The sequence below is a fragment of the Nipponia nippon genome, unplaced genomic scaffold, assembly GCF_047370975.1.
Source record: "Nipponia nippon isolate SJK-2023a ecotype South Korea unplaced genomic scaffold, ASM4737097v1 scaffold_13, whole genome shotgun sequence".
NCBI lineage: Eukaryota > Metazoa > Chordata > Aves > Pelecaniformes > Threskiornithidae > Nipponia > Nipponia nippon.
The window spans coordinates 9,163,627-9,188,897 of NW_028262324.1; the positions used below are offsets into that span (position 1 = coordinate 9,163,627).

The following is a 25,271-nucleotide window of genomic DNA, read 5'->3' on the forward strand; positions in this document are numbered from 1 at the left end:
ACCAGGCTTTCTTCTCTTCAGTGATGGATCTAGATTCTCACTAATATAATCATTTTCCCGATATACTGTTGCCAGAAGGAGCATGTCCTTCAAAAAGGAAAGTCTGGATTTGTTTTGTTGTTGCCATTTGTGGTTGGTCTGACAGTCTGTGACAGGCTTCTTAAGGCAGACTGCCCTGGCTTCGGCACTCTCAGTCTCTCAATTTATTTCTGAACAAGAAGCAGTAATATATTTGGGGCTGCTCCTCATTTTCCTTAAGGAAAGCCAAAAGGGAGTAGGAGTGAAAGAAAGAATGAGACAAACGAAGATTAATAATAATAATAATAATCCTAGCATTTCTACCTGCAGGAGCACAAAGGGCAGAAACTGGCCATTTGACCTTCACAGTATCCTTCTAACACAAGTATTCTTGTTTTACTAGTAAGATAATTCTACGCACTCTTTGCTGTGGTTTTTACTGCAAGGTCTACTCCCAGAATTCCCAGGTCCCTGTCTAGTGGCACAACCTAAGGAAGTACGTAAGACAGGGGCAGATCCAAACAGGAACTATTACAGCAAACTGGTAAAAAACCAAACCAAACCAAAACAGAAAAACAGAAAAAAAAAAAAAAACAACAAAACCCACAGCACCAGATGGATGCATTTGAGGATGCTAAAGTTGCTGGTTCACGTCATTGTGAGGCTGCTGCCAGTCATTTTAAAGGTCAGGGCAATCAGAGGAGGTTCTTAGTGACTGGAAAAAAGCCAAATGGCAAGCTTATCTTCAAGAAGGCCAAAGAGGAAGACATGGGGATCTACAGGATGCTCAGCCTAACCTCAGTCCCAAAGAAAATATGGAGCGAATCCTTTTGCAATCCATTTCCAGCACTTCAAAGAAAAGGAGGTGACTGAAAAGAGTCAGCATAGATTTAATAAGGGCAAACAATGGTTAGCCAACCTAATTAACAGCTGGCTAGCAAGCAGCTTTGCAGAAAAAGTACTAGAGGTCCTCAGAGACAAGAAGCTGAACCCAAATCAGCAGAGTGCTCTGGCAGTGATCAAAGCTATCAGCATAGTGGTATCAGTATGAGCACAACCAACAGACTGACGGATGTGATCGCTTCCCTCTGTCTTGGCATGAGACTGAATCTGGAGTACTGTGTCTGGTTTGGGCTCCCCAGTTCATGCAGGATTTACTGGACTGACACACTTGAAGCAAGTCTGGCAGAGGACAATCAAGGTGCTCGGGGGGCTGGAGCACATACATTATGATGAGAGGTTGAGTCAGACCGTTTCTTCAGCCTGAAGAAGAGAACTGCAATTTAGTTGATGTCTTCAACGATCTAATGAGTGAAGACAGAGCTACTTAGAGAGAAAACAGAGCTGGACTCTACTCAGAACTGTATAGCAAAAAAAACCTACAGACAACGGATATAAGTTGCAGAAGGAGAAATACCAATCAGACATAAAGAAAAAAAATCTACATGATGACATGGTCAAAGACTGGAACAGGTGCCCAGAGAGGCTGTAAAATCACCCTTCGCGGAGATGTTCAAAACTTGACTGGACAAGACCCTGGGCAGCCTAATCTAACTTCAGCTGACCCTGCTTTCAGCAGGGAGTTGGACCCGATAACCTCCAAAAGTTCTAACTTCTGTTATTCAGTGATTCTAACTGAGGCACAGAGGCAATAAATTACTTGAACTCTACTGTGGTCTTAATCATGTTAACGCTAAGCTTTAAACTCAGCATTCCTGGGCTATTTATTCCATTCCCTAACTGCTGGGGAATCCCCACGTGGTATTAGGGTTAGGCAGGTTTTCTGCCTTCCTGCACAAGTTAAATTATAAATTAAAAAAATGCAGTGCTGCACTCACATTATCCAGTGGCACTCCAAGCAAAATGTGCAAGTCCAAGTCTGCTGCTATGTCTGTTACTCATATCCAACACTCAGAATTAATTTATTCGTTACTCACTAATGTATCACTTGCTGACAGTCTCAGCCTAGTTCTCAGGGGACTGAGAGTTATATCCACAAACCTTCAACGCAGGTGTTAGACAGCTTTTTCCACAAAGGTGCTAAAGTGAATGGCTAGGGAGCCTGAAGTAGGCATCTTATCCTCGCTTTCAGTCTTTCTGAAACAACAAGTTAAGGCATAAACAGCAGACTCCAAGGCTGTCAGTCCTAGAATTTTATGAGCACTTTTTTCTTTTTCTTCATTAATGCAGTGTCTGAGTCCAGCACATACAATACCAGAATAGTAATAGCCTCAAATTCTAGGTCCCTTTGCAAATCGATTCATACCAACACATTTTCTCATCTAAGACATTTAAACATTTGGAGCCTCTTGCACATGGAACAGCAGCTGAGGTCCCCAAGGAACAACTCAAACTGCTTTCACTTTCTGGAATAATACCACAGACAAAAGTAAACAAAAATAATACCATCCATCTGAAGCATGAGGCAGCATTATATTCAGGAAGGAATCTGTAATTATAACGGGAATCAGATAAGGCTAATAAAAAAATAGATTGACCAAACAGACATGCCAAAGCACAAGGGGTTCCTTAACTTTGTAAATGATTCACTCTAAGTCGATAGTAGTAGCCAAGTTGAGGAAAGAGCCTGCTTCCCAGGCTGGCTTGCTGTTTCAATATTATCATAACACAAAACAACCTTCCAGCTCCTTGTCTGAGACTATGAACAAGCAATCAGGCAGTATGGATGCAAGACACAGCTGAGCTCAAGCTCATATTAGAAAGGCATTTGGATGTAGTCTGAGGGACTCTAAACAAGAACCGTTACAGTTTATGTACTTCAGTTCTATTATCTGTAAAATGGAGGCAATGAAGCATTATGAAACTTCATGCCTAAACTCACCAATTTTACTACACTAGGTCCAGCAGCCCTGAAGGAGTGGATGAGGCTGTCAGAACATCCCATTGCAATTTATGACTGCTGTCTCCCCTTCACCCATTGTGCATCTCACTAAAGAACTTAGCTTCATCACCTTGGAAACTTCTTAAGCACACTGGAAGGCTGCTTTTATGTCCCAGTAAGTTTTCTGTTCTTCAGGCTTAACAAACTCAGCTGTCTCAACATCTCTTCATTGATCAGGTTTTCCTTGATGACCCTCCCCTGAGCTTAATAAAGTTCATCAACATCTTCCTTGTACTGCGGCCCCCAAAACTAGATGTGGTATTCCGGATAAAGTCTAAGGAATGCGCAGTTAAAAAGAATAATCACTTCCCTCCATCTACTGGTCATGTTTCTGTCGATACTGCCCAATCATCTGTTGGCCTTCACTGATGGCGCACTGCTAACTCACGCTTAGCCCATCGTCTAAAACGATCCCTGGGTCTTTTTCAGTAGAGCCGCTCTCCACCCAGTCCATCCCCAGCTTGTACCATAGCGGGGTGTTAGTCCATCCCTAGTGCAGGATTTAGTGCTTGTCCTTGTTGAATTTAATAAGATTCCCATGAGCACATCCCTCTGGCCAGCTGATGTCCTCAGAAAGGCAGCCCTGTCCTGGAGCACACCCCTTAGTTCACTGTCTACAAACTTGAGGAAGGTGCATTCTGTCTCCTCCTCCAGGTCACTGATAAAGATATTAGATAAATGTCTGACAAACTAAACCTGTCACTGGCCTCCAGGTAGAGTACAAACCATTAACAACTACTCTTTGAGTCTAATGATCTCATCAGTTTTTTCACCCATCCAGTAGTCCACCCATCTGGTTCGTAACATCCCAATTTGGATACAAGGATGCTGGGGGTGTCGGTATCAAAAGACTTCCTAAAGACAAGGTACAGGATATCAACTGCCCTCCCCTTATCCACAGTTACATCACAGTCGTAACATTCCTGATGACTTCACAGTTAGAACAAACTCAACATTCTTAATAGAGAAACAGTGCTAGAGAAAGTATTCATAAAGGAAAAGTATTAAAACAGACAGGTCCTAGTCCTCCTATATTTCCATGTAAGGCAGTGGGAACTGAAAGCACAGAGCACCTTGGACAATCTAACAGATACTAGAAATGTGGCAAAACTGGAAGCATTAGATTTAGCCTGGCAAAATATACAATATTCTAATGCTCATTGGGAAGGCGTTCAGACAAACAGGGAGACTGACCCACCCACAAGTCATTGGAGATGGAACGTTACACTCAGTTTCCAAGAGTAATACAGCAGGGAACAAAGATCAATGAGGTTTGGCTCATATGTCAACCTCTAGTCAGCGGCTGTGATGCTGTTCTACAGTAGTATAAGAAGAAATCTGTCCACAAATACAAGAATAGCCAGCGTGCCTACACTGTCAAATCAAAGCTTAGTAACTTGTCTCCAGCTGAGACCAACAGCTGATGCTTAGAGTATAAAAACAGAGCAAGTATGCAGTGTTCCTGCCTTGAATACTCTCCTAGGAATTTGCAGCATAGGGGTTCCTAGCAATAGAAAGGTAACTTTGCTAAATTACTTTGTCGGATCGAATTTAACATACATAAATCTTTCATTTACAACTGCAACAGTGAATTCCAAACTTCTTTGATATATTGCATGAAAAAAACCTCCTTTAGTTCCTTTTGAGTCTATTTCTTGATAATAATTTCTACTTACTGTCTCATGCAATTTTAGATTTCAAAGAACTCTAGTGCATTCTTCTTCAGTGTGGAAAAGAGGAGACTAAAATCACAGTCTGCTTAGCTGTTTTCCAAAGGGATGTGGTTCCAAACTCCTGTTCTAGATGCCTTTTCTAGTTCTGCTGCGATAGGACCAGAACTTCAGTCAGTATTAAAGATGAAGCCACAGATTTACAGAGTGGCACAAGAAGGTTTTTATTTTCTTTCTTTGCACTTTTGCTAATAATTCCTAACATTCAATTTTCTTTCTTGCCTGCTACTGACCTGTGTGCTGAAAGTTTTCATGAGGCCATCTGTGATTACTTCATGATCTCTTTCTTTAGTGAAAAATGCTAGTTCAGTGACCGATACCATACATGTAAGGCTCACTCGCATCACCCCCGTTTGCATCACCTTATATTTACTGACATTTCATTTTGGCTACAAGTTTTTCCACTCAGTCTCTCAATGTTGCAAGGTCTGTCCACAGCTCTCTGCAGTTGGCATTCACTTCTGTGATCTCAAAATAACTATGTCAACAAGCTTTCTCATCTCATTGTATGCCTCATTTTCTAAATCATTTGTGAACACTGAACAGCATGCCAGAGATACAGCTAGCATCTGAAAGACTTCTTTCCAAGTCTTTTGCTCAGGAGCAGATAAAATCTTTGGGATCCCAACAAGATGAAGGAGCCAGCGCTGCACTTGTACGCTTTGCAGGCCCGTCATGGAAAATATGTGAATAGCAACTTTTAGCAACCTGACATGAGCACAGCCACAGCGCTTAAATGGGAGGACAAACAGCCCAAAATAAAAATAAAAGTAATAATAGGCCCACCACTGATACAAGCCTCCATTTCTTTTTTCTATAAAAAGAAATGGAGTTTTGTCTTAGTAACAACTGACACCAAAAACTGTTGTTATGGTCTCGAAATTATTGTAATAGTTTGGTTTTACAATCCCATATGGTCCTGCCACAGGGGCACTCTGGAAATGGAAGAGTTAAGCAGGAATGGTGGGGGGGTTGCATGGATTAACCAGACTTTTCGGGAAGAGACACTTTCAGCTAATGGTTCTCCTCCAAGAAGTAAAGTTGTGTCAACTAACAGAGAATAAAACAGTCTGTGTGCAACTGCGCAAAGGCAAGGCGCCTTGCGCACCAGGGTGCGGGTGCTGTGCAAGGGCTGGAGAATAGGTGGGGGGAGCCCAGTCCAGCCAAACCGAACCCAGCCAAGCCTGGCCCAGCCAAGCTCGGCCGGGACGAGCGAGCCGAGACGCTGGGGTGACTCCAGCTGAGCAGAGCCAAGCCCAGCTGCCGGGGTGACTCTGGCTGGCACACACGCGCATTTTCTGCAGACTGTCTTGCATTTTTGTTCTTGGCAAACCAGAGCAGCTTGGGAAATATTTGCAGGTCTGGCTATTCAAGCAGGAGCAGCCTAGCAGGGAGCACGCAACAATCGCCCAAGATTGGCTCACAGCATTACTGCTGCTGGAGCAAGAAAATCATTTCCATAATAACTGTTTTGCAGCATACCAGCAACGCTTTCTATAGCATTTCACCACCCAGCTGAATTACAAAAAACAAGGGCAAACATGCTATTTTCATACCTTTTTTTCCCCAAGTCATATTGACACATGGACTCTGCGACAAAATGAATGCTACTGAAGCCCAAAAATATCTGCACTGAATATAAATATATTATGAAATAGCTTTTAAACTCTGCCCTAAAGCACTTTCTGATTGGCTGCCAATGATGTCACACATCCATAAAGCCCAATAAAACGCACGGGTTAACAAGTCTCATTTCTGCGTATGAACTCCATGCAGCAGGAGCACAGACCACTCCAGGACAGGCGGGGGTTAACCATACCACCTCTCAGGTAGTTAAAATCCTGCAACCTCAGGCCTCTGTGTCAAGAAAGCTGCACCGCCCTCTCTGCTCACAGACTGATGTTAACCATACTTAACTAAGCACTGCTTACTTGGCAGAGAAGCCTTTCTAAAGGATACAGTAAATCGGATACAGTAAATCACTGTCAGTTTTTAGGTATCAAAGATACACTCATGCATATTCAGAGCAATTAGTTTGATCTTCTCTGGCAGTTATGATTTTACATTTCAAGTCAAAGGTGAACTAAGCATGGTACCCTTTCCAAACAGGAACTTGACCTTCAGTCCTGTTTGAATAAACTGTTCTTAAAGTGAGTAATGTATTTTACAAAAGCCCTAACAAAGCTAAAATCTACAGTTCTAGAAAAATCAAAAACTAATGCCAGAAATATCAACTAAGCCTTTAAAACATACTATTTTGGCACCAATTGCTCAAACAGAAATACGTTAACTCTTCCTGTGCACTCATGCTTACAGGTTGCCTGACAAGGAATCCTGGTTTGCAGGTTTAGGCGTTTAGGTAGTTTTGACAAATGAAGCATTCTATGCAGAGAGAATTCGCTGTGTAAAATCCTAAGTGTGTATGATGCTCAATTACCAGCAACCAATATTTGTTTCTTACTATGAATACAATTCCTGGAGCTGGCTTAGTTTCAAATGTTATTAGGTAGATAGCATGTGGTGTTGTAGTAAGGAGTCTTACGCATGAACTGAAAATATACTGAATTTGATCACCCTATTCTAGGCGGTTTTGCTGCCAAATGTGGGCTAATTTATATATAGCAGCCTATTTAATAGTTTGTACTCATACTTCCAAAGCAAGCATGGAAGCAGACCACACAGAAATATGAAAATGTTTCCGGATTTGCTACATAAGACTTCATTTGTTTTTCAAATCCTTGTCTAAGGTTTAGGAACATTCAATAGAAATGAAACTGCAAACTACATGGTCCAAATATGGAGCTGCTATAAGGTACAGTATCACTGCAGCGCTCAAAGCAGTATCACAATATAAAAGGCTGTGCGTTGCTATCTACTATTGTTCCTTCTGCTTCACTTTTCAGTTTCATATTCATGGCAAAAATGCTAAAATCAGTCAAAGGAAAAAAAACCCACAAACTCAGTGTTTAGAAACCTCATGCTTTCCTCGATTACTCCTAAAGGATCCCTTTACCGCTGAACCTCAGCACATACCATCAAATATTTCAAGTGGAACAAATTCATTAACTTGTAAACACTACTTAACTAACTGAAAGCCAGTGACAGAAACCTAGAGCACTGTTAAATCTACTTCAAGCAGGCACTGCATTTCATGTGTTAATACTTGCCATCTGCTCATGTTGCATTTTTTTACCACAAGAAAAAAATGTGACTGCTGAGTAAAGACACTTCAAAAAAAGAAATAGGAGAAACCTGGCCTCACTTAGCCATAAACTATGGGTTTATTTTTATTTTTTTTTACACACGCACACACACTCACTCTCTGTCTCTCTACTAAAACCAGGAGAACCTATGTAAAATAGTCTTTTTAGCTATTGCTGCCTTATAATAGCTACACTAGGAAATCTTAAAGAAAAAAGAAAGTGCCCGTGCATGTTTGGTACTCCAGACAGCAAGAAATTTGCCTCAGGGAGGAACACTTTGTAAAAGAGGTGGGGGAAGGGTAATACGCTGGTAGACAGAGTGTGTAAGGGAACCAACGTGTGAGCGTGTGCGCATGTGCCTGCGTGTGCGCATTTGTGTTGGAGGCTCCGGACAAAAATGCTCGTCGCTACGGCTCCTAGAGGCTCCAGCACAGCAAAGCACCTTTCCTGCAACACCACCATTACATCACGCGCAAAACTGCCTGCCAGCCACAGAAAATGGCCCAGCCAGGAAGGGATGGATACCAGCAGATGGAATGTTTCTCCACTTTGGGAAACATGCAATTTTTAAACTAGGGTTTTTTTTCAAAAATTAGCTTTAAAAAAAAAAAAGTCCTAACTTCTTACTCCCTTGAAAACTAAAGGTGATCAACATTTTGCCCCAACAGCTGGGCCTGTGATTCAGAGCATGCCAAGGCATGATGGTAAGCTTTGTTTTAGTTTTGCCCAAAATGGTATTTCATTTGATAGTCAGTGTGCTTCTAGTAATAATCCTAAAGAGCACTCGCACATTTCGGTAATGCAAGTGGAAAACAATTTGCTATGGCACCAGGTCACCAAGGAATAAATATTTCTGAAGTCACATGCCATGAAGTTCTGCTTAGCTGTTGCCATGAGAAAAAAAAAAAGAAAAAAACATCGCCAGGTCTGCATCTGTGCCTTTCAACAAGTGGCATCTTTTAAATGGGTGCTTACAAAGAAAGCATCCAATGGACCACTTTGGTGCATGACATCTACCATTAGTATGCCAGATACACTGCACAGCTGGTCCTGATCTAGATGGGCAAATTCAAAAGCAAGTTTCTTTACAGAAGCTGTCAGGACATGTGGTGATGGTGCATGAGGTGGAAACCTATCCACTGGAAGCTGGACAAAACCTTTTCACAAAAATCACTGCACAGTAACGGTGCACGAACACTGGCTCCGATACATGCCCCAGCTGTAATGATAAAGTCAGTGCATGAGACTTGAAATTGTGACTTCCAGCTAAAGATCTCTCTCATCCATTTCCTATTACTAGTCCATAGATCTTTTACCTTCATAGAAGTACAGCATAGTGTAATTTCTCTGGATGTCACCTTTCTTTGGATGTATTCCCAATGTTATCTACCATGATTTTATTTTGGTACAACTTTATTAGCTGTTGGGGTTGGATTCCAATGACTGGAAATAGAAAAAAAAACAAAAAAAAACCAAAAAAAAAGCAAGCTGTGGTCGTAACCAAAGTAAACAAATGTCAGCTTATGTCGCACACAACTGAAAAAAAGGACACTAGCAGGATATATTCATGCCACAAATATTTGAACACAAGGCATTCTTTATAGTGGAAAAAAAAACTCATCCGGTCCCAAATCCTTCATACTTAAAACTCACGCCTTTTTATTTCCACCCCAGATCTTTCACCAGATCTTTCCTCTCCACAAAGGAGCCCAGGTGTTTCTTGAATTTACTTAGCATTTCCAACACTTCACTCATTCTCACATTAATGAAACCCATATGTTTAAGTATTACTGTCCTCAGTTCCTTCCTTACTGCCCTTTTCCTGAGATTTGAATTCATTTTGTGAGTAGCTTTCTCTGTACTAAAAAAAGTTGCACAGATTTTATTAACATCTTTCATAATTTTGAAGCCTACTGTGCAATTGCTTATTTAATTGAGACAGTTTTGATGCTAGGAAACAAAGATAGGCGTCTCTCCTGTTACAACATTCAAGTTCCTATTTTCAAAAGTATATTGGACCAAGATTACCCCTACATTTAAGAAATACTTCAAGAATTAATGTGGCAGACTGCACACATTAAACTGAAAGCTCAAAGAGAGAACAGCTTGCATTAAGGCAGCTGCAGTGATTTTCAACCCCAGTTGGCTTCTCTGCCTCTTCTCTAGTGTCCCTCCACGCTGCAGAAGCAACCGCTGAACTGCCACAGTTAATAGCTCAGCATATGAAAGAAAATGAAACTTTGGTTTCGCTTTACTTCAACATATTGACAAAAGATCCAGCCACTGTTATCTTCATCGCAAGAGCTTGGCACCCACTTCACCTATTGGACTTGTAGTTATTCCTGTTTCTCATTGTTGCCCTGTAATACAGGTATTTATTCTAAATGCATTTAACAGTTACATATGCTCCTAGATGACATGCAACTCCTTAAAAAAGGGTCCCAAACAAAATCCAAGTGGAGGAAGAACAACCACCGAGACAAGAGCAGTCATCAGGAAAGTGAGGCACAGAGAAGGCCAGCAGAAACCCCAGGAGACTTCAGACGTAACTGTCTCCCACAGAAAAGGCAGAGGCACTGGAAGTGAGTTGATAAAATACTTTTAAAAGGTGGTGGGTGTCCCAGGTAGAAACATCTATGTGGCAGCACAAGGAGACGGAGGAAAGACAGAGGAAGGGGGGGATAACTGGACATCTGCGTGAAGCTGGGGGGGGGGGGGGGCAGACAGAAAGGCAGTAATAAACTCTGTAAGCAGACGATGCCATCGGGCTAGAACTCAGAGCAAGGAAGTAGAATCCACATTTGTCAGAGCATGCCTCTGTAAAAATTATAACACCTTCTAACTGACCTTGCTTACCTAGGGCATTTTGGAGGAGAACAGGCAATTTACTAGCAGCAACGTGGCCTTTACCAGCACTGTGGTCATTTGTTAAAAGGCAGAAAAGAAAAAATTTCACCAGTGTCTGACTCTTCACTTTACCCTCTCACCTCGTATACAAATTATCTCAAGTACTTTAATGAAAGCTAAGATTCAGACTGATTTCGCAAACAACACTATTTCGTGGATCACTTTGCATATGAGTTGACAGCTCATGGTATCTTCTTGGGTCTTGTACCAGTTTATCCAGTTATAAAACGGATTCTTTGTTCACCTGTTCTTTTTTAATCCTTTGAAAAAGGACTACAGGTGGAAAGCTGAAGCGTTACAATAGTTCAGCAAAGAAGTTTCATGCAGAGAGTCTTCTACTCCAGCTCCTGTGGACACTTCAATGTAGTGCCAGGCCATACTGCAGATTTATGGTACAGCCATAACAAAGTCATTTTATTTCTGTTTGCCTCCAGTTCCCATCAGCAAGATGGTGCGTGTGTTTCCTTGTGCCCATTTGGCTGGCGTGTTTACCCAGAAAGCAGTTTGCACCTGGAACTACTGTCAATCACGGGCTTCAAGATTTAGCACCCCGATCTCAGTTAAGCCATCTAGCCCCCACTATAAATTATGAAATTTTTTTTAGAGTAAAATGTTTGTAAACAGAAAATTATTTTAAAGGTCAACTTTTTTTTTGTCCAGAATTAAAAATAGGAACAAAATAAACACAGAAATTTTTGCTTTTGTCACACTGAGACCACAATTTCTAGAGACATTCCTCTGATGAGACACCCTTACAAAAGTATATATTACATGGTTACAGAAATAAGTGGAGGAGCATACCATGCTGTGGAGACAGTAATCCACAGAAATATGGTAAAACAAAGTTCCCAACAAGCTCACCACAACTATGGCTGGCAAGAACAATTTCTCAATGTATTACAATCCATTTGAAATGTTTAACCCTAACATCATCTAATCTGCAGTATGTGTCTGCATCTCAGCTAGAATTTAAAATGCAGCTGGTAGAGCATAAACTGAGAAAAATAGTATAACCAAAGAAACCCTGAAACAGGGAAAACAGTCATTGTTTGTTAGTAAGAGAATTCTAATGTTTTGGAAAATGTGGTTAATTTATCTTAACACCAGATGTATAAATGGCACACCTGTAACAAAGAAACTGGGATGTTGTGAGAAAAATCCAGATGAGTAATTCTGCTAAGAAAGGGACTCACCTTTCACAACGTGCTGCTCTGCTGGCTCTAGGGCATTCATGCTAGAAGCACAGCAGCCAAGTTTTAGCTTTTATTATTTTATTGCTTTTGGTTTTTTAAGAATCGATGGCAGCACAGCACAGGTTTATGAATAGGAACCCTGAACCAGCGGGACTGTGAACCGTAAGTATTTTACACACATTGTTTTGTAACGATGAGTGCACACAATCCTGTTTAACAATCGATACAATGGCACAGAGCCTCGTGTGGAAGACAGAAATGCGAGTACAAACCGAAAATCTGATACAACTGAAGACATCCTATATTGCCCCAGAAGACAGGCCAGTGCAGAGCTGCAATGTATAACATGCAAATGCTTAAATCAATAGTGCGAGGAGTAGCCACTGCTTGCTGCATTCCTTACAGGAGCAGCCGAAAAGAACGTTAAGAAAAGGGGAGGGTGAAGACATTTACTGCTTATTTCACTGGCGCCAGCTAAAATCTTTTCTGTAACTAATTCACCTTAACTCTGCACAGGGCAATGTCATGTAAAACATGTCTGAAGGAAGATTTTTTTCTTGCCTTTCAACAGCAAGCATCAAAGCCTAGTAAACCATGTACTGCAGAATATATTTAAAGCTGAACAATACTAACCAATAGTCACTGAAACTGAACTCTGGAGGAGGAGCTCTTTACACGCAGAGGCTGTGTTTCTATTCTCTGGCACAGATTATAGCAGCTTACAGAAAGGCAGTATTTTACAAATCTTTACATATGTAGCCAGAAGCTTTTGTCAGTGAGATGCAATTATAGCTTAAAAACAATTTCTATGATAGAAAAGAGCTGAGAGCACTAATGAAGGTGGCTTTCTGACAAATCAAGTTTTTCCTAACTGTTTTTATTCATTCAGTTGATCTCAGTACCGGAATTTTGCAACAGGAATTGGCTCGGTCTCTTTCAAAACATAAAGGGCCTAATCCCTTCCCATTGGAGAACAGGAAGTCAGAAGCCAATCTTAGCACTGATTAAAAAAAAGAATCCGGATTGTTATTTTAACTTCTTTGTTGCACATAAGCTAGAGAATTTTTTTTTTCCGCTACCATTTCAGCATGATGGCTTGACTAAAAGCTGATGTCTCCCCTAAGTGGCGACTAAAAGCTGATGTCTCCCCTAAGTAGCACCTGTTTAGTACAAGAGACCCTTTGCACCAACGGCTCTCTACAGAGCAGCAATTACACGACAGTTTCTCCCCATCGCTATGTAGGTAACTCAGAACATGTGCTGCCCAAATCCTGATTTATGTGCCACTGTGCTGTCCTGCTTTGGACAGTCTAACAGTGACACTTCTTGTGTAAACACTTTTTACACCTGCTCTAGGTGCATTCAAACAAAATGGGTTCACGTGGGAACAGGTAGCATTTTCTATTTTGACTTCTGTTCATGTACACTTGAAAACTGCACCCTCTTACTGTCAACAGCGTTGTATGTGTGCCTGTTGGACCCCACCAGCCCAAACTCCCACTTCTCCCCCAGCCTTCCCTGGTGTTCTCAATACACAGGTGTGTGCATGTGTGTATTTCTGCTCCTGTGTGCAGCGTTCAAGCCCCAAGCACTCTCACCTGCTCCTCCAAACCAGTGGCACTGCTTCATATCCAAGCACAGTGTTGCAGCCTCCCTCAAGCTCTCCCAGCATACACCAGACTCAGCAAACCAGCACGAAACTCTCACTGAACTTCGAGAATTGTGCAGGCTCCCTCAAAGAAGCAGGTGAATGAGGGCTAAAGCCACGGGTAGCTGAAATCTTGACTTCTGGGCCTACCGCATCCCCTCACTTGAATCTTCCCATTTTTAAGTGCTGTCTTGCTCAACACAAAACCAGTGTGACCTCTCTGGGGCTCCCACACCAGTTAATGAATCAGTTCAAATCAGAATGGAACTGGATGAACTTCCAGCATAGCGGCAGGTAAAATAACCTGAACATGCCCCCAAAGTTCTTAACATTAAATATTTAAGTACACGTCAGATTTTTTTGGTTTTCCCAATATTAAAAAAAATGGCTGGTAGTATTCAGCACTTGAAAATTAATGAGTTTTAAATATGAACATAATACATCCCCAGTCTTGAAATACTCTGCTCTATTTTCTCTCTTCTCATCTTTCCCATCTGGTATGTTTTAGTAATAATTTAACAAATATTTTTCTTCAAGGCTGTCAGAAAAATCTCATAGCATTTTGGAAACACTAAACATTATATTATCTTGCGAGGTAAATTAGGACACAAAGAAATAGCATGACATATATGTGATCACACATTGTCAGTGGCAAAGACAGTAACAGAAATCCCAATATGTGCTTCTTTGGAGTCTTCAAGAAAAGAAATTGGTAATATATAGCAAATAGTGAAGCTAAAACCAACATCAAGTTACATTTGAAGGATGATCTGCAAAACTTAAAAAAATGCAAAATCTGAACATAGGAAAGATTTCTTATTCCAATGATTTTTTTCTTGTTAAGATTTATTTATGAAAATTCAAACCCAGCTAGCTGTCTTCTACATTAAACAAATCCTCAACTCTACATAGTTCCTTAGTCCTTCTGAGCTTTCTTCTCTCAGAGAATGAATCTACTATCAATCTACGGAGACTGCAGCCAGAAGTCTATATCCACTTCCACACTTTACACTGGTAACCACTGAAAAGAACTGTTCAGTACAGGTCTCTTTCCTAGATACTTTAGTCAGTGTAACTCATCGATAACTTTTGCTCATTATTGAGCTCAGATGAACTAATAAAGTAACACACCAAATGCTTCATACCCCATTATCCATCTCCCAGTTCAATTTGTCAGAATCTACGGCATGTCAGGAAAAACCATTAGACAGCACCTTAGCCAAGACAAGACAGCAAACCCCACCTCCAATAAGCAGCTGCTGTTCCAGAGATTACAATATTAGTAGAAAGAAAAAGACAATAAAAAGCTTCCGTAAAAATCTAACAAACGTGCACTTTTTTCTTCATACCATCGGCATGAGATTTTTTGGAGGTTATGATTTTATAAGCCTTTCCCTGCAACTATACAAGGGTTGGAAATTACTCTGAACTAAATATTTGTCAAGATTCTCAGCCAATGACATTGAAAGAAAATTTCTCACTCTAAGAAAATGCCAGATATCACAAGATGCCTGACAGAACGGCAAGAGTTACTGACATTCGGTTTTCTTCCATTGGAAAAGATACTAGTGGGTTTTTTAAACTCCGCATGCTGAAGTTTTCTAAAATAGATTTCCTGTCCTTTCTCTAAGATTGCTGAACCCCATTCAGCCAGGCCACAGATAGCATCGTTGGATAAAAGATTTGAAATCACAGTTTCTCCCATACAAAGTTCAAGCTTCACAGAAGAAAAGCTTTTCTTCCACAGAGCCACAAACTTCACAAAAGAAAGTTATTTCCTCTGTTCTGTTCCCCAGGAGGTGTTATATTCTTATAACCTGTCAGACTTACCCAGTCATATTTGTAATTTATATTTAGTATCAGGTAGTTTCTTTCCAGACCACCTCTGGATATTCCTAACACAAAAACTGAATTCCGATTACTCACTTTTCTCCCACAGATTAGACACCTTTCCCAGTGTTACTGTGCACTGGAAGTCTATATGAAACAACTCTGGATACCCAAAAAAACACAGCCAAAAATAAAAAAGACAACCATTACAGGATTTTGCTGTACTTTGAAATATAATTGCAAAACAATGAGAATGAGGTTTCCCTTACATTTAAAATAGCTTAACTAGAAGAGGAAAATACTTAGCTGAATGCTTAACTAGAAGAGGAAAATACTTAGCTGAAATACATATACATGGACACACTCAGAGAGAGGCGAACTCTCAAAGTTTTTTACCCAGCCTGATCAAGGCTATGGAGAGAAGATAGACGAGTTGGATACTGTCATTTCAGAACAACTTAAACTCACCTACAAAAATGGTCAGTACAGTCGTAATTTTCAAGTGGCAAAAGATGCCAAAAGGGCATTTCTGCAATGATATCCTACATAACAGGGGAAAAAGGATGGTCAACTAGAAAGAAACAGATTTGGAGAGAGTACAGCAACTTGGATAGTGGGCAGGGATCTTACTAGGTTTCAGGCAACAGTCAACCCAAAAGGGAAGTTGCTGTAGAAATTCAAACTCCATTTATGTCCTTAAACAATTCAATCCTTTCCTGCACACTTCTACTAGAAGTCAATAATCCCTTACCAGCACAGAGCATTGTCATTCAGAGCCAGAATTTACAGTGAGAACCACAGTGTAAAAGTTATTAACGAGCAGCTGTACTACATCATTCAAAGGTCCGTGCAGCCAAATAATCCCTCTTAAGTGGTAACGAGTTGAAGGGATTGCCTAGGAAAACATTTAAAGGGTAAATATACAAGCTTACTTCCCAGTCTTCAAGAATTTGTGGCTGAAGGACAGATATTTTGTTTAATATCCATTGCTGGATTTTTTTCCCCATGAATTTGTCTAATTGCTTTGGGGATATATAACATTCTGTGGACATAAGTTCTATGGCATATCAATACATCGTGTAAAGTACGTACCTCCCTTTTTGTACTGTGAACCTGCCTGCTGATAATTTCATTGGATGACCCTAGTTCTTGAGTTATGGGAGGGAGTGAATAATCATTCTCTATTCACCTGCTCCACATAGAGAATGACTTCATGAATCTCTATCCTGGCCTGTCCTCCCTCAGGCTGAGTCGTCATCTGTTTAGAAATTCCTGTGAGAGAACTTTTCCTTATCTGTACTCATCCTTGTAACCTCTCTCACCATGCTTTCTAGATGTACTGTTTTGCGGGGAACAGATGGGAGGGAGGGGTAAGATCACTACAGTAGGAAGCTACACCATTCCCTATTTATTTTTCTCTTTTGTTCACTAATATTATCATTCCAAGATGCCTGCAAGCATGAACACACAATTACGCAATACTTCAATTTTTTTCCTTTATAATTACAATGAAAAATTTTGAAAACACTATACTGTCTTCAAGCCCAATTCAAGCCAGATTCTGAGTAAACAGTCAGGCCTTTTCCACATTCTTATTGCCATCCCAGTTATACAACATTATTTGTATAGGCAGACCAACCTTGCAAAACTTCCAGCTTTAATGTATTTTCCAGACTGGGTATCTGCTGCAGGTTTAACATGCTTGGAAAGTTTTAGGGAACAAAATCAAGCCAATTCAGATAATGAAATTAAGGAAAAGTATGTGTTGTTTAGCTCTTTTGAAAAGCTCCAATGCATTCATAAGCTACAGCAGAGATTTTAAATTGGCAGTAAACTGCCCTCGTATCAGGGACGTATTTTCCCGTTCCTGTGAAAATATTACCAAACTTGGCAAAGTTACAACTCTTTACTGAGTCTACATAAACTGTGGTTTTCTAAAGATTCATTAGAGTTTGACAGCTGAAGATGAAATCAGTATGCACCATCTCCTGTCCACGCCTCTGTCAACCAGACTGAATATTCATTATTCTCTGTAAGCAGTTAAGATTTGTCCTGGATCTGCAGAAACTGAACTGGACTTTCCCTGCAACTGAAGCTTCCAGAGGTTGCTATGACACCAGACAAAAATTTGAAGTGGTTCAGCTGTACACACATGATCACTGATACCTATGTATTATTGCCTACCCAGTATTATGCATACTGGCACAGAAGCCCCTTGGAAGAAAATGAGAAGGGAAACATAATGGCGGAAACACAGAAGGGACAAAAGCAAGCAGGGAGATAGCTGAGACTAGAATAAGGATCCTGACAGAGATATGCTAAGACTGAAACCATGGTAGATTCACATGGAGATGGAGAGGGAGGAATGGAAGGGATGAGTTCAGAAAAGGCTAACTGAAGACTGTGATGAATTGCTGGGGAAACGACAGATTTAGAGAATGACCTGGGAGCTCAGAGAAGCAAAACGGAGTGTAAAGGTAAGTAAGTGGTATGAAGACATTATTGGAAAAGAACAGGGCCAGCAAGGATGAAGAGTACATAAAGTTTCCTCAAGTTCACATCAGATCTCATTATCCCTGACTCTCAACATTCTTCTATCAGCAAATATCACTAAAACTCACTGAAAGAGTTCTCATCCCCCTCTAGTGCTCATCCATGGGTGACCCTATAAAGTAATTTTGACATAATTGACATAAAACCAAAGACTAAATAGAAAGATCGATCTATGCTTATGTTCCACTGCAAGATGATGTATAACAAGCTTCCTATTTGCATATACATATACAGAGAAAATCCTTTCATTCAGGAGCAAAATGTAGAGATCTTCAAAAACTACTACTGGAACTATTCAATGCCTAAGTAGCAACTGTTAAAAAAATTATTGAAAATTTTAAAAAAAAAAAAATTTAAAAAATTCCCTTTACAGAAGCAAATTGTAGCTAGTTCTTTTACACCACTTAAAGTTAAGCATTAAATATGCTGTAAGGCCACATCTGATACAGAAAGGGTATTTAACATCACTTTCCTATCTGCTGGAAGCAACTTTAAAAATACTCACGTTTTTAAATGACGAAATAGTTGCACACTGAAATAATTTGCAAACAGTATTAAGAAAGGTGCCATGGCTCTTCTCTGCTTCAAGCACTTGCTCTTCTAGGAGGGAAACATGGTGTGCAACCATTTTAACAAATGCCTATGGAGAGAGCAAAAACACCTAATGAAAATTAAAAGCACCTGTGCTGGGTTTCAACATTATCCTAGCTAGAGATCAGAAATCAAAGAGAATTCAGAGTGCACTATTGCTAATATAAATATCCAAGGGGCACATACTCATAAATAGACTACAGATGTTTACAGCCATAAGAAGAACCATTGGTCATGACCTAAGGCTAATTTTTCTCCTTACCTAAGGGCAGAGTTTTGCTCCCTTTTCAGCCTATGTAAGCACTTGCACAGTGCCTAAAGGTCTGGCAACATTGCAGCAGTGAGGTGAAAAGCTCTTCAGAACCCGCAAAGACACTGCTGCTGCTGGTGGGAGTGAGAAAGCGGCCAAAGTGGTAGGAGGAAGGAGACAGCAGAGGAAAAGATAATGACAGGTGATTTTAGCTAAAAAAGGTCAGGAATTATTGACCTAAGACCTACATGGGTTCAGTTTCAGTTGCAATTTGAGCTGTAAGGGAAAGCCAACTAGAAAGAACACAGTATTTATTTGTTAAAATGCAGAACAGTTTGTAAAGAGTTTTGATACTCTCTATTAATGATTAAGCTTCACTTTTTTTTTTTTTTTGAGAAGTTGAGCCCTGCCCATTTTAGGGATGGGGAAGGTGAGGCTGAACAGGTAAATTAATTGTCCAAAACGTACTGGTGGCAACATCAAAATTAAACCCCAGCAGATTCTCATCAGATAGAACCACTACACAACAGTCCTTTCCTTTTCTGCTCTTGGGAGTACAAGAGAATTTCTCCCTTGAAAACCCCCATGGATGCTAAGCTTTAAATTTAAAAGTTCAAATTAGAACATTAACTACTGCTCAAACTGCCCATTTAATCTTGTGCTCTCAGACTACTGCTGTTATAGCTGGTAATGTTAGGGAGAAAAACTGATTCCTAGTCAATCAAGGTATTATCCTCCCTTGATAACCAAAAAAAGCCTCTCAACAAAACTCTGCTGCATTATTCAAGGGCAACCCATAGCGTAGCAAAGACTGGTGTTTTCTTCATATTCCAAATTACTATGTCCCTTCGGTTGTACTAAGGGAATGGGGTCAGGTTTTTTTCTCCCCTCCCTGTATGAGAGGGGAAAAAAATAATAAGGAGCCCTGTTGCTTACCATACTTTTGGCACAACTAATCGCTTAGAGTTTTAATTTTATTTTCCTGTTCAAAGACAAACCCACCCCCTTCCCCCTCCCCCAAATCCCAACCACCTGTAAGCATGGTATTTGCAAAAAGACCTAAATGGGTGAGACGCTTCCAGAAATAGTTGGTTTGGAACCTGATTCAGTTAGCCATTTTTCACAGTCCTAGCTTAAGTATACATTCAAGTAGGGCCAAATTGTCAAGTATGCTGAGAACCCGCCTAGCTATTTCTTGGACTGCGGTACTCAGTTCTGAAAATCAGACAGGTTCTAAACAAGTTAACAGCTGACTCCCACTTTTGTGCTAAAATGCCTTGTCTCACTTTCCTGTCTGAAGCTTCCTCCTGGTGCTGCGTAAGTCCATAAAATACGAAGTGGTTTGATAAGTCTTTTATCAAATGCAGGTGTAAAAATGCAAACTACAAAAAAATGAATTGCACTTAAAGAAAACTTGCTGAAAGCTAAGTCAATTGTCCTGTCCCTCCCACAGTAATAAACCTTACCAGAGGATGTCACTTTGTACAGGGGTAGAGCCTGAAGCTTAAGCACTGCCTGTCGGGATTTAATGCCACAAACACTCGGTTTCTTTCACTTTGAGTCAGTTAAAACTGATTTTAAACATTATACAATTTGTCTCATCATGTTTTCATTATATTCCTCCCAGAGGCAAACTTGCCCTCAGTTGACACAAATTTTAACATATTGCTTACTAAATATTGTGAGGGCATCATCTTAGTGAGTCATACTGGCTTCCCTCAGCCAGGATACAATAAACACCAAAACAGACACAAGAGATGGGAGCTCCGAAATCTCTCCACTGTTACACAAGACGATCATCAACAACTTAAAATGGGTATGTCCAGCACTGGATGTGAGACTTGAATTTTTGAAGTTATAAATGGTTTCACAGATACTCCTGCAAGTCACAAACCAAATTAACATTATTAGCATTATTATTAACATCAAAACCACAACTAATGCTTTTAGTCTACCATTAGGAATTGTAGAATCCACAGCAATAAATTACCCAGTGATGTTCCAAACCCATAAACACTTATATGTGCTGAACCATGGGTAAACATATTGATTTAAAAACAAACATAAGACAATAGAGAGCCGTAAACATCTGAGTGCTCCATTTAAATACCTGGACAGTTAACCTATAAAACATATAAAAAGAAGGATGTAAATTTTCTAATGCAATGAACAAACCTCCAATTTATCAACTTTGGCATAGATGTGGTTCATTTCCATCACCTTGTCTTTAATGAGCGGAATGGTCTCGTCCAGGATCTGTGATGTATCACTTCTAATCTGTATGAAAAAAAGTATCTCACATGAGGATGAATCTTGAAGATAAACACTATGCTATTTTTTTCACATGAATATTTCAGAAAACATCTATTCAGAAAAGATATCACAAGGGCCTTTTTGCAGTATGTTATGAAGTAGAGATTGGGAAAATAAGTTACTTTCTCAAGTAATCCCCGAGACAATCAAAAAAACAATAGTAGCTGACAGGACTCCCACATCAAAACTGTAACCAGACCTTCCCTCTTCTCCCCAGATTTCCACACTACTCCTCCCAAAAGACCATCTACTTTCTATTATGAAATACTGTAGACATGAGGGGTAATAATGGATTTAAAATGAAAACTGCCTCTATACCATCCTTCCTGATTTGATTTTATTGGGGGAGAGCTAACTCATACTACTTACCAATCCGTTTTTGGGAAGAGTCACATCTTTGAGTACACCACTTCTAGTATCTCACCTTCAACAGAAGCTCAGGACTAGAGTACTCAGGAAAGCAAGAATGCTCACACAACATTATAGCATAGGCACCTCAGCGGAAGTTTCTGCTCCGTAGGCCCTGTCAGTTTCCACAATAGTTAAGTGCCCTAAATCAGGAAATATTTTTTTTCTGTAACCTACTTCAACCAAGCTTGTTTCCGATATCCATATGAGAGCCTGAACCTTATCTGAAATCCTGCCGAGTGTTGTGTTAGCAAGAATTACCCAATTTGCTATATGAACAACTGCCAGTGCTTTGTTAGGTGGCAGTAAGATACACCTCCAAGCAGAGCACTATAGCTAATGGAACGTACAAGCCAAAAATTATGGATAAGACAAGAACTGGGAAGAGCTCTCTAAAAGGAAAGATAAAAGAAAAACCAAGAAAACCTCCACTAAAACCCCCAAATAGGCATTCTAATTTGTAAAACAGAGCAGCAACACATTGACAAGAGAAAGAGCAGCAGTTGAGCCCACTTTTATACAAGTTTTCTTTCTCAGCTACAATGGAGTGTAGGAGGTCTTGGTTCACTTCTGGATTAAAGCTGTCCTGTCTACAATTTTAATAAACCTAAAGAATACAGAGGAACGAGGATCCCTTCAAAAGAGATTTTTGTCCCAAAGACTGAGCTAGAAGATATTCTTCCTTCAACTTCATAGGAAAGAGTAAGGATCTTTCAGCTAGAACGCTGAGAATCTGGAGTTGGGCTAATACGGCAGAGAATTTTCTAGGCGTTTTGAGATTTAATCCAGAATCTCAAATAAAGCATAAATGCCTGCTGTAAGTAATTTAATCCATGGACCATGGATTATAAACTCTAATAGGTACTTAGACACTTTACTGATGATCATATGACTCATTTCTGTGTTGTTTGTTGTTTTTTTTTTTTTCAGAAGTTGTGTTTTTAAAAGCTGAGTATAGACAAAGCTATATACATATAAAATGACTCATAGTAAGATTTTATGGTATTTTTATTACAGAATGAGTACATGCAGATTAAGTGCTTTTATAGTGCTGTAAGTGTTCTGTAAGAGGAGATCAAACAGACATATCAAAACAGTAGTAGCTTTCTATTGTAAACAAACCAACAGTATCTCCTGTATTACTGGTCTCAGCACTACGTCCACCAAATATATATACCGAGACCTCCCCCAGCAGTGACATAACTGTATACACAGACACACTCTGTTATCTTTACAGTATGTACTTTACATCCAACAGAAAGTGAGCACAGACACTCTGGTAGGATCCCTGTGAATGGAATCAGACATATTTTCTTATGTTAAATAAAAATACAGAATGAATGCATAATGAAGGAGCTGAAGCAGAAGAATTCCAGGTTTGTTCTATTGCATTCTTTTGGGTCAATGGTAAGCAAAAAAACCCTCCTCTACCATAAAGCACATGTGAAAAATAGATTGGTGATCTGTCTGAGGTGAGATTTATACTCAGGTAAACTACATCAGATTAAAATTTGAGCCTGGACTTTCGAAAGATAAGGTAACAAACTTGTTTGCTAATGTCGGTCTTGGAAAGGACTAGGGAAAAGCCACTCTTACAGCTAAATGCTAGATAACTACTGTAAATATAAACACAGTTTGGGACATAGCCAGAAAGAGGGAGATGTTGTACAGACCCAGTACACGAACTATCAACACAAGGTCAGAGCAGACACGGAACAAATCTAAACCATCTTTCTTTGAGGGTAAAAGCAAACAACCAGTACAAGACACGGGAGAGCTGATTTTCCAGCAAGCAGCCTGTGATGAAAGGAAATGATATGCAAATATGATTCAAGAAGAGTCACTCTGCAGCAGTCTGCAGAACCACAGCGACAGAGGAGTTCAAGAGAAGTCAGCACATGACAAAGGGAAATGATTCTCTTGGTACAGCAACCTCTCATGAGCCAGAGAAAGCAGAACTGGACTGAAACCCCACATTATAAAATAAGATTCATTTTCCCTCGTGCAATGTATTTTACTGTATCTTACTGAAGATTTAGCCAAGTGCTCAGCACAAGTACCAGAGCACAGCAGTTGATGGGGAAAACCCCCTGTATTCCTCCAGCTAGGTTTTACTCTGCTAATTGGAGGAGGGGGCGAGGAGGGAAGGTTTGATTCAGCTTTGTCTTCTAATTCAAGTCAGCAAGACTAAGCCCAAGGAGGCAGCAAACCAACAGCACCAAAGTCAGTCAGGAGACAGCACAACCAGAGTATGAATGATGAATTAGAACACAAACCAGGAATGGCACATTGCATGTAGGGCAGCGAGACCTGATCCTTGCATACACTGCAGTTCAAGCTGTACCAGTTAAACAAGTACAGATTCTTGTTATTTTGTATTTTATAAAAACTATTATTTTTTTCAGGAAAAGAAAAAAAAAGTAGCTGGAGCCACAAGTCAAAGATACTGTGCAAATTCTAGTTGTCACAGGGACTTTTTTGAAAGGATCACTCTGTATTCTTTTTTGGTCTTTGATCCCATATGTTAACACAGAGAAACATAAAAGGATCGTGAGTAAAAGTAACCACTGAAAACTGAACAGCTCAGTGGTGAGAAAAGAGAAAACTGAGGTTGGTGTGTTCCTGAGAAGTTAACAAACCCTAGCCACAGCGAACCAAACAAAACAACCTCTTCCTCTCTTTTCCCCAGTGATGAAACCAGGTTTCACACCTAGGGCCTCAGGGAGGAGGTTCCCAAACTGTAAGTCCCTGAGACAAAGACAAGCAGTTAGCAGCTGGTCTGTGGAACCATAATAAAGCAAGATTTACAAGCACATCATTTCCCTGGGGCAAGTTCTGCAAGAAGGTTCAATGGCTTGACAACCACTACCCTGTGGTTTTATAAACTGGTGAGTATGCTGGAGGATCAACATACATATTTAAAAAAAAAAAAAAAAAAAAGAGGAGTCTCAAACATAAGCAGAGATTTTGTATCTATCCATATATCCTCTTCAAGGATTAGGAGCCAAAGAAATGGAAGTAGTGAATTCCCACATGTAACTAAACCAGCTGTGCATCTTTGAATAGGTATCATTTTCAATCATGCTTTAGGATATACAAGAAGCACAAAGAATTGTATCTAAAAAGGTAACCAACAATGGCCCACGGGAAAAAAAAAATATAAGAACAGCATATACAAGAGTCTGGTTATTACAACAAAATTTTTTTGTTTTTGTGTCGCTGGTTCAAATCATAGCTCAGTTAAAAAATCACAATTTGATAATTATACTTGAGAGGCTCTGAAGCCACTTAAAAGACATTAATTTACTTCATTGAAGTCAGCGCCCTAAGAAAGACATCACAAAAAGTTAAATAACTGGCACTAAAATTCTCCTAGCGCAGTTTTTTCATTGCAAGATGCTCTGTCCACGGCAAGCGTGAGGCACGCCGAACTGTATTTACGTTGTCGCTGTAACTTACCTCTTGTACAGGTGTCCATTGTAAGAGCTGTGCCATGGTGTGCCTAGCCAGGTACAACAGTATGACACTGGAAATAGCATTTTGTCTTCCTAGCACTGAGGATCCAGGTTCTTCCTCATTTCAATATTCAAATGTATGCATCAAGAGAACTTGTAAGTGAAAAGCAGCAGCACACTCAAAGGAGAAAAGCCAAATCCCTCTATGTGAATACTCTACTGAATGCCCAATTGAAAAAAGCATGATTCCCCTTGCCTTTTGTTGGCATA

The 25,271-nt window shown here is 40.1% G+C and overlaps 1 protein-coding gene across 3 annotated transcripts in view; it reads right to left on the minus strand.

Moving 5' to 3' along the window:
- Positions 1-25,271, minus strand: part of BCAS4 (breast carcinoma amplified sequence 4) — a 48,324-nt gene that overhangs the window by 8,132 nt on the left and 14,921 nt on the right. For 2 of the 3 annotated variants that reach the window (XM_087749643.1, XM_087749642.1), the window contains exons 3-4: positions 21,001-21,102; positions 18,490-18,624 (exon numbers count right to left, since the gene is read on the minus strand). In XM_087749643.1, coding sequence (XP_087605769.1) covers positions 18,490-18,624; positions 21,001-21,102 — 237 coding nt within the window. The remainder of the gene's footprint in view (positions 1-18,489; positions 18,625-21,000; positions 21,103-25,271) is intronic. The other variant, XM_087749644.1, reaches the window with a different exon arrangement.